The 11182-nt window shown below is 30.6% G+C and overlaps 1 protein-coding gene across 1 annotated transcript; it reads right to left on the bottom strand.

Annotated features, from left to right (window-relative positions):
- Window positions 1-7243: 7243 nt before the first annotated feature.
- On the bottom strand, window positions 7244-7405 carry HELRODRAFT_84858 (hypothetical protein; the record flags this gene model as incomplete). Its single annotated transcript, XM_009025465.1, has 1 exon — window positions 7244-7405. A coding segment is annotated over one exon (162 nt), but the record flags the coding sequence as incomplete, so codon positions are not given.
- Between the last annotated feature and the right edge of the window lie 3777 nt (window positions 7406-11182).

Genomic DNA, 11182 nt, shown 5'->3' with positions numbered 1-11182 from the left:
TTGTTTGAAAATTAATTAATATCAATAATTAATATCATATTTTTAAAATTAAATAATTTCCATTGCGAAACAATTATATGTCTATGTAGGATATATACATTTAGATGATTATAACGATGATTAAGAAGTGATGAGAAAATAAAATTACAACTGTAATGATCATGAATGATTGAAGATAGATAATAACGAGTGAATTAAAGATAGATGATAATGAGTGAATGATAGATGATAATGAATGAATGTTAGATGATGAATGAATGATAGATGAGGAATGAATGAATGAAAGATGATTCATTCATAATGAATGAATGGCGACAGTTAATGAATAAATAATCGATGATAGATGATAATGAATAAATGAATGAATGAATGATAGATGATAACGAATGAATGAATGATAGATGATGAATGAATGAATATAGTTGATGACGACGACCATGATAATAGAGTCGATGATGACACAAGCGATGATGTGACGACATAGCCGCATAAGGAAAATCTTACGCAACGAAACGTTGAAAAATAATACATCAACATTTTACACTCCACTGGTTCACATTATGGTTATTATTATTGATATTATTATTATTATTATTTCATTATTATTATTATTTTATTATTATTTTTATTGATATTATTATTATTATTTTTATTATTATTATTATTATTAGCATTATCTTTTTTATTACTATTATTAATTCGTTGTTAATTTCATTAGTGTCATCTCTATCGTCACTCCTTACCTTAAATTGTTTTTCTTTACCACATCCTTAGCATCTAGTTAGAGAGAAATAAGGGAAGAGAAAGAGAGAGAAAAGGAGAGAGAGTTGCACACACATACACACGCACACACACACACACACACAACAGACAAGCGTATTTACTTACGCAGCCCATTGCGCAAGTTATAATAACACGTTGTTAGCTGGTTTAATATGAAATGGAAAGGAGCAACAAAAACTACAACAACATTAAACAACACACCAACAAAAATGACAACAAAATTAACCATTAACTATTCTTCTATCCATCCGTCTATTCACCAATCCCTTCATCCTTCCATCTATTTATCCATTCATCCATTCATCCATCCATCCATCCATCCATCCATCCATCCACCCTTCTAGCCAACCGCTGAGTTTCATTCAATGAATTTTCTTTTGATTTTTAAGAGCATTAGTGAATTCTTAACAAAACGAAAAATTATTTTATTTTCACGTCTCAACTTATATGAATACAAGCATACAAACATATACAAACTCATAAAAAACTTATACAAATACAAACATACAAACATAAACCAACATATTCAAACTCGTATAAAAGCAGGCTTGAATATACCAACTTTTTTGCACCCTCATATACAAATGCAATTGTATGCAAACTTATACAAAAATAAAGTTACAAACAAAAATTAAATTTCGATCCCAAACAAGTTAGTATTTACTATACCCCGTAAAACTGAATTATTAAGACAAAAACATGAATGGATTTAAACAAAAAAGCAAACATGCAAAAACACAAACATACAAAATACAAACATACAAAAATGCAAACATACAAACATGAACATACAAAAATAACAAACAAGACATTAATAAGTTTATGAAAAAAAGGAATGATAACTTTCGCTTCGATGAACTCAAAATGAAGTAGAGGAAAAGGGAGAACATAGAAAAGTAATTTGAAGCAAAGAACAACGATACAAATAAGTTCATTTTTAATCAAATATCGCCCGTCGAATTATATTTCCGGTTTGAATGTGCTCCACTGATGAATGAATGAATGAATGAACGAACGAACGAACGAATGAATGAATGAATGAATGAACAAATGAACAAACGAACGAATGAATGAGTGAGCAAAGAAGTAAACAAGACAATGACAAAATAAACGAGTGACTAGTTAACAGTATAAGTATTTTTAATAAATGTTTTATCTCTCTCTATTTTTCTTTCATTCCGTCATTATAACTATCATTTTTTCTCTTCCTTTCTCCTTCTCTTTCTCTCTTTTTTTCTCTTTCTCTCTCTCTCTCTCGTTTTTCTTTTTTTTTTTATTTCTCAGATATTGTTCCAGGTTATTGTTTAACCTATTGCGTGTGCTGGTCCATTTGTTCGTGTTGGTTGTTCGCTGGGAGCCTGGTTTGTCATTAAATCGTTCGATCGTTCTGTGAGTGTTTGTACGTCTGTGTGTTTATGTTTGTATGTGCGTCTGTATATGTTTGTATTTGTATGTGTGTTTGTGTGTGTGTATGTGTGTCTATTGTATGTGTGTTTCATGGGGGTATATCTGTCGGCTTCTCATTTTGTATTTTGGAATGTTACCATATTCGAAATAGATCTTATTATTTTGAAGTTTTTTCTTGGTTTCATTCGACACACAAAGATTTTAATTAGTAATTAAATTAATTAATCATTTAGTCAACCAATTAATCAATCAATCAATCAATCAATTAATCAATCAAATTACAACTAATCTTTAATCAGTGGATCCTTCCAATCTTTTTGAAAATGCGCCACATAAATGTGACGGATAATTAGTATGATCAATCATTGAATCACACAACAAATTGTTCAATCATTCAATCAACCATCCATTCAATCAATCAATCATTCAAACATCTATTCAATCAATCAATCAACCATTCAATCAATCAATCATTCAATCAATCAATCATTCAATCAACTATTCAATCAATCAATCAATCAACCATCCAATCAAGCAATCAATCAATCGACCAGCTGACAAATGACGTCGTCACTGACAACAGAGAGAGAGAGAAAGAGAGAGATAGAGAAAGAGGGAAAAAGGAAGAGAAAGAGAGGGAGAGGAGAGAGGGAGAGGAGAGAGAGAGGAAGGCCAGCCAGGTGTTGGGCGTGATACGAAAGAAAATTTGTTTAGGCATCCCACTATTATTATTTCATTATTCATTTTATACTATTATTATTATTATTATTCATATTATTATTATTATTACTACTACTACTGTTGTTGCTAATCTTATTATATTGTTACCTGCAATAAATACTGATTTTACCAAACAATCTTAAATAAATAATGAGAATATTTTCACATGAATATTTTCCACCAGGATTGTATATCAGATACATGTAAGATACAGATACATATACTTGTGGAAAATCGACCCACATATTTTATCTCAAGAAAATTGTACCGTCTAACTTGTAGTAGTACTATAGTAACATCAACATTACTACCAAGTACAAATATTGTTGAGAGTAGTGGGAGAAGTAACAACAGCAGCGATTTCAGTGGTAAAAGTTGTAGTAGTTGTAGTAGTAGTAGTAGCAGCAGTTGTTTAAAGATTATTTGTAGTATCGATGGCTGTAGCAGTTGTGGTAAGTGTTAGTTCGGCATCCACAATGTAATTAATTGTAGAATGAACTATAGTAGTAGAAGTAATAGTAGTATTAATTGTAGAAGTAGTAGTTGTGAATATAATTAAAGTAGTAGTAGCAGTAGTAGAGTGGTAGCAGCAAGAATAGTAGTAGTTTTAGCAACCATATAAGTAGTAGTAGTAATAGTAGTAGTAGTAGTAGTAGTAGTAGTAATAGTAGTAGTAATAGTAGTAGTAGTAGTAGTAATAGTAGTAGTAGTAGTATTAGTAGTAGTAGTAGCAGTAGTAGCGGTAGAAGTAGTAGTAGTAGCAGTAGTAGCAGCAGTAGTAGCAGCAGTAGTATGAGCAAAGTCGATAAGGAAACGTTTATCCGTAATTTGCGTAGAAATCGAATAAATGAACACAATGGAAATGTACATATTGAAGAAAATCAAGGCTCTGTCACTCAATTAACTTTGTATTATGTTGTTGTTGTTGATGTTGTTGTTGTTGTCGCTGTTGTTGATGGTGATGTTGTTGTTGGCAATGTTGTTGCAGCTGATGTCGCTGTTGTTGGTGATGTTATTGTTGTCGATGTTTTTGTTGTTGTTGTAAATGTTGTGATAAAAGTTGTTGATGTTGAAGTTGATGTTGTTGTTGATGCTTTTGTTGATGTTGTTGATGTTGTTATTGTGGTTGTTAATGTGTTTAGTTGCTGTTGTTTATTATCATTTTAAACGTGTAGTAGTGGTTAAGGCGTAGTAACGGTGTAACGGTAACGGTAAGTATAGGTGTAGTAACGGCGATAGTAATAATAACATCTTGTAAAGTTAAAAAACAACAATAATAATCAAAATGACAACAGCAATAACAAAAACAACAACAACAACAATAACAACATCCCGCGCTGATGCGTGCACCAGAGAAATCACAGAAATCACGTGACTCTCAGTTGACCAATTGAATGATGTTGTCTTGATGATAATGATGATGATGACGACGATAACAACGATGACGATGATGATGCTGCTGACAATGATAGTTTTGATGATGATTTCAGTAATGATAAGGAAGAGGAATAAAAAGATGATGAGGAGTACGATGACGATGATGACGATTTTGATAAAGAAAATACGATGATGATAACGATGACGACGATGATAATGATGACGAAGAAGACGAAGAAGATGATGATGATAATTTTGATAATGAATTCAATGATGATGCTAATGATGATGGTAATGATGATGATTATGATGATGATGATGACCGGGTGAAAAAAATATTTTACTGGATAATTCGTGGCATCCGGCTTTCAATCACTCTAAAATACCTTTGCGTGATTTTTGCGCTTACCTCGGTGTGTTGTATTTAAGATTTTCTGCGCGCCCATGCGTTTGTGTTTGTTTTCTATGAATGTTTGTATGTATTTGTATATGTTTTTGTATACATTTCTGTATGTTTTTGTATACGTTTTTGTATATGTTCTTGTTCTTTGTTGTAATATGTGATTCTGTGTGTTTTGTACATGTTTTTGTTCATTGTTGTATGTGTTTTTGTATGTTTTGTATATGTTTGTAGGTTTTTGTAACTGTTAATGTATTTTTGAGTGTTTTGTATGAAATTTTTGATAAAATGTTTTTTTTCTCAATTTTATTTGATTGCATATGTTTCATTTTTATTTTTTATCACTTTTCTTCATTTAAATGCTCTTACTTTTCAATATTTTGACTTGTTTCTTGTTGTTTCACATGTTTTTTTGTAATACAAACTATTTAATGAGATGAATTTAGTTCAACTACTAATATTATTATTAAATTTATTTTTTTAAAATCAAGATTTCAAATGATAAAGTTTTCAAGATGTATAGAACACTGCATATAAAAATTTGTTAAACTGTGAAAAAGTTAGTTTGGTCACAGAAAAGTCAAATTGGAAGCGAAAGAAAACATTTCGTACGATTAAAAATTTTTAAAGACTTTCAAAAACAGAATTCAGAGAAATTTTGTTGTATTAATTTTTGGCAGAAAAGTTAATGCGTTGGACTAAAATTGAATCTGCCAAAAATTTTCTATGGATTGCTCAACATTTGAAAAAGGCTATTAATTATTTTATCAGTTTACTAACTTATCTATCTCTTATTTAAGTTATAAAAATTTAGCTAGTGAGTTGTTGTAGATATGTATCAGAACGTAATTACTCAACAAATTAATTTTTTTTAATCCTAACAACCAAAATGACAAAATGAAAGAATTAGTCATACAGAGTTAAATACATCACACTAAACATTATTTAAAATCTTATTTAATTTCTTTCTATTTTGTTTTAAAACATTTTGCAAAATATTAAAAAAAATTAATTAGCCCGAGAACTTATTTTTCTCTCCAGAATTCCTCAGATTAAAATTTTTCAGGAAATAAATTAAGAGAAGTATTAACGATGTGATTCAATAACTTCACATGTCGGAAGGCTATTGCCAAGAGATGACGAGCAGCTTGGATTGAAAACAGACAGGCACCTATGATAGATCGGTCGTCGCCTCGTGGAAAATACAACGACATTATTATTATTATTATTATTATTATTATTTATTATTATTATTATTATTATAAGATAATAAGTTGATTAATTTATCTTCAATTTATTTTAAATTGTGTAAAAGTATTTCAGAATTAATATTGAGTAAACGAATGAATCCTTTTAAGTTATTAATAAATTTGTATGCTCTTAAGCCATATACCGAGATTGAATGTCTAAATTTTTATGTTTCTTGCGATATTTTTGAGACGTCTTCTTGCTCTAACAACATTTTGTTTGATTGAAGCTCTCTACTTGAAAATGACATTACTATTGTTTTTTTTTTTGTTTTAAACGAATAATGAAACATTCTACCATCTAGCTAAGCCATCATTTTTACGGCAACTGGGGAATTATGTTAAGTTTTCAATCATTTAAATTTGAAGAAAAAGACATGGAATAGAGAGATAAAGAGAGGTAAAAAGAGATAAAAAAATATAAAGAGAGAGTTGGAGAAATGTTAAAAAAGAGGAAGAGAAAAGTAAAAAAGAAAATAAAAGCAAAAGATTGAATGGGTGGGAGCACAAGTGAAACATGTTCTAAGAAAAAAAAAATAAATCGCTAGGCTTATTCTTTTGGTACATGATATTTTATTCGATGGACATCTTTCAAGCAAAAACTCTTTATAAAGAAATTTTTATAGAATGCCTTTCTTTTTATTACATGAAATTACACTACCCGTCACATCTTTTAAAATTTGTATTTCTCTCAACTCAAACATTTAAACATCATCAAAATCAACATTGTTTGTTTTTAAATAAATCTTTCAATAATTTTTCCAAAAAACAAAATTCCCGGCCTGAGAGGGATCAAATCCGTGTTTCTGAGAAGTTAAAGTTCATTTGTTCTTGTATCCTCACCCTCTGATCTTGTTTCACGTGGAAGGCTTTGTCATTTGGTCCTCGCTTCTTCAAACGGCTTCTGCATGAGTGAGTGAAGAAACTTGTAATTAAATAAATGAATAAATAGATTATTATTTAATTAATTAACTCGTCCAATAAAAATAGTTAATGTAATGTTACTTTTTAACTGTACAGTATTTGAATATCGTGCTGAATATATAAGATGGACAAAGTAGTATTTTTTCGTTGTATAACTTCTATGAAAATCAAATATAAATCAAAGCATGCAAAATAAATTTCAGTTATGTTGACTAATTGTGATTGTAAATAAAAATTAAAATCTTCGAAACACAGACGCCTCCACACACACAGACCACACACACAAACAAACAAACACACACGTATACCACACAAACAAATAAACACACACTGACACGCACACACGCCACACAAACATTCAAACACACACACACACAAACAAACATTACCTTCGATTTTGAAACCAAATCAAAACCTGCCTCTCAGTCAGTCCGACAACATCAGCAAACTCAACCCTCTCCTCTCTACTCAAAAAACTTTGCTTCAAAAATCTCTCTTCCAATTTTTCCAACTGGTAATTACTAAATATCGATCGTTTGTTGTTTTGGAAATAGGACGATGTCGACGATGAAGCGGCTGCTGTGGCTGGCGATAACGGCGGCGATGGTTGCTTTGATGAAAATGATAATGACGATGATGATGATAAAAATGATGTTGATGGTGATGATAAAGATAATAATGAGGTTGGAGTTGGGAATGGTGATGGAAACGAAGTAGAAGATCCAGATGAGGACCTAGGTGATGATGGAAGCTGTGGTAAATGTGATTCTTCTATAGATGAAGATGGTTTAAGGAATGAAGATGCCTTAAAAGTTAATGAAAATTCATTATATTTTGTTGAAGGTGAGTATGCTGAAGACGACGATGATTGGTTGAAAGATGTCGATGATGACGTCAAAATCTGATAACTCGACGAAAATGACGGCGTTGATGATGGTGAAGATGGTTTTGCGAATGACGACAAACATGACGATGATGATAAAGAGGATGGTTGAATTGTTGATGGTTTTATGAAAAATTTTTGCGTATCTGATTCATTATCTCGATAATATCGGTGACCATAATGATGTTTTTGTTGTTGTTGATTTTGTTCTTGTTGGTAAGTGCTGTGCAGACAGTAAGGATGATAACTTTGAAAATAATTTTGTTGATAATTTTGCATTTTTAGTCTTTGCTGATAGGAAGAGTAAGAAGAATTATAATAATTCCTATCGTAAACGTTCAAACTCTGAAATCCATGATGCCGGTTGTTCATCGTGCTGTTATAATTGTTTGAAATATTTTCGTCGTTGTAAATGTAGTTGCTAGACCAGATGCTGTTGCTGTTGTTGTTGTTGTTGTTGCTATAATAATTAATGTTTTGGCCAAAATCATCTAAATTATTCCCATCCAAATCATCGTAGTTATAATTGTTGGTTTTGTAGCATATGTTTTGCTGGCTATCCGACTTTAGCTGATTTTGATAGCGAGGTAGATGTTGTTGTAGCTGTTGTAGTTGCTGCTGCTGCAGCATTTGTTGTTGTTTTAACTGCGGTTGTTGTACGTGATTCGAGTTTGTAAAGTCATTGATAGAGATTTGATCATTGTTTACAGTAGAAATGCTTTTAATTTCATCATATACATTAGTATCTCCGATGTTTATGTTGTTGTTTGAGTAGCTGTTCTTGAAGGGTGGCCTTGCAAAAATCTCGTTGTCTAGAGCATCGTTCTTGTTGACGTCATTGTTGTTGTTCACTTTAAAGCAGTTGTTAATGTTGTTGGAGTTGTTGTCATTGTTGACGATGTCGCTCGAGTTGATGTCGTTGTTGATGTATTTTACGGCGTCGTCGTCGTCGTCGTCGTTGTTGTTGCTGCTTAGGATGTTGTTAATGTTGATGTTGATGTTGTTGTTTATGACGTTGCGGTTTTTTTTGTTGATGCTATTGATAATTTTATCGTCCATGTTCGCGAATGAGGTTGTTGTTTAACTTGCAATGTTGTTGTAACCTTTTTGTCGAGTTACAACTTGACGATGGTCATAATCCGTTGTGTTGCGTTATTCAGAAATAAATACAAAAAAAACAAAACAAAAAAACCAGATTTAAAAGAATTTTAGTCAATTTAACTGTTTAACAACCTATTCCATGCTCTATAATTGATGTTGCTAGCTTTCAAATTATCATATCCATTTCGACAATAAGAAATAAATACGGAAATATGAAATTGCTACCACCAAAATTTTGGGTTATATACCTAAAGACTGCAGAACCAACAGCTTGATGATAAGCTGTTGCACAATCTTGTTAACACCGTTGTCATGTGTATGATCATGCCAAAACATGTGTTTGTTTGTGTGTGTGAATGTGTGTGTGTGTGTGTATGTGTGTAGGTGGGTTTGTGTGTGTATGTGTGCGCGTGTGTTTACACTTCATCTTTATACCACCTTACACACCATTCAAATGACTACATCAGCTATTTTTAATATACTAATCATTTTCAATATACAATATCATTTCATCGTCACTAAAGCCAAAGCAATCATCATCGAGATCAAAGTTAAGTTTATAAGCTTATTAACTTTAAAACAGTGTATATAATTTATAGGTATGTTTGTGTGTATGTCTGCGTGTATGTGTGTATACTGTATAGCCGCTGAGAAATTTCGAAATTTCATAAAGTGTTATGGCTGTGTGTGTGTGTGTGTGCGTGTGCGTGTGCGTGTGTGTGTGTGTGTCTATGTGTGATTGTCTCTCTCCTTTCTTTTTTTTTTTCTTCCCCGCTCTCTCTCTCTCTCTCTCTCTCTCTATCTGTGTGGTAGGTTTACAAACAGTTTATTTTGTTTATATTTCAAATAATGTTTATTTTTTTATGTTTATTTTTATTGTTGCTTACACGTATTGATTAAAGTATTTTTTCAAGATAGGGAAACTTGAAAATTTGATAAGGTAATAAACGCTACCATGAAACTTGGTTATAAATTTCGTAAAATCTTTAAATATCACCATCCCTAAAAACATATAATACACCTGAAAATAAAATCCTATAATGATAATAATAATAATAATTTTAATAATAATAATAATAAGAACAAGAAGAAGAAAAAGAAGAAGAAGTAGAAGAAAAACAATTATCCACATCACAAACAATTAGCAACTTTTAAAGTGTAGCCGCTGCAATTGACGGCGCTTAATCTTGTACTATCATTATTCAATGCCGTTACGTAATATACAATCATGTGCCTGTATGGATGTATGCGTGTTTGTGTGTGTATGTTTGTGTGTGTGTGTGTGTTTGTGTATGTGTGTGTGTTTGTGTGTGTGTTTGTTCATCTTTATCAACGTTACTAACTCCGTCACTATGGCCATCTCCAATCACGCTATTAAAACACTCGCACTGTTAGAAAAGAACGGATTTAATTATGATTTTATTATACCCTGACATTCAAACATTGCCGTTGGGATTTTAAATTTGTCAGAAATTTAAACAAAATAATCTCCTATAATTGTTATTTAAATGGTATCGTTTCGAAATATTGTTATTTGAATAGTAGATTTTTTTTAGAATTTTTCTAAATTGTTGTTTGGAAATAACATTTTTTAGAGTCAGAGTTTCGCTTTGGTTTCGCAATAAGATTCCGAAATAGTTGACTATTTTGTGATAATGTAGATAATAAATTGAAGAGAAAAAATTTCAGATCATTCAACACATAGGACTGACTATTAAATTTCCAATATTTTTTCAACAATTACTTGATACATAATGATAATTATGGTAGCAATAAAACTGAAATAAATTAAATGTAAATGTAAAATCTTTTCAAACACAAACAACAATTTTAACAAACTTAACGACAATTTTCAAAAGCATTGAATAAAGTAACATAAATTTAAAGATACAATCGTCACTAAAAACCATTATTAAATTCTAATATTTATATATAAATATATGAAACTCTTTTGTCAATAGGTTAAATTTTGAAAATCGTTAATTCAAAATCATTAATTAAATAATTAGTTAATAAATTATTAATTAAATGTTTTTATGACTAGCTTCTGAACGTTAAAAACGGCAAATAAGCAACATCGAAAAAACGATTTTTTGACAAAAATATAAGGATATCATTATTTTAAAAATAATTTTCAATGACAATCATGTTTTCAAAGAATGATTAATGGAAGAATGATAAGTTAGACAAAAACAACTAACTAATTAATAGTTTTTAATAAAATAGTTATGTCGATATTAATTCAATAGCAGTAAGATTTGACGAATCGACGTAAAAATTTGAAAATTAATTCATTTTTCGATTTTTAACTGCTGATTGAACTACAAACCTCGAGCTGAC

The sequence above is a fragment of the Helobdella robusta genome, assembly GCF_000326865.2.
Source record: "Helobdella robusta unplaced genomic scaffold HELROscaffold_42, whole genome shotgun sequence".
Lineage (NCBI taxonomy): Eukaryota > Metazoa > Annelida > Clitellata > Rhynchobdellida > Glossiphoniidae > Helobdella > Helobdella robusta.
Note: the sequence above shows the minus strand (reverse complement) of the source record. Positions and strands in the feature narration are given on the sequence as shown.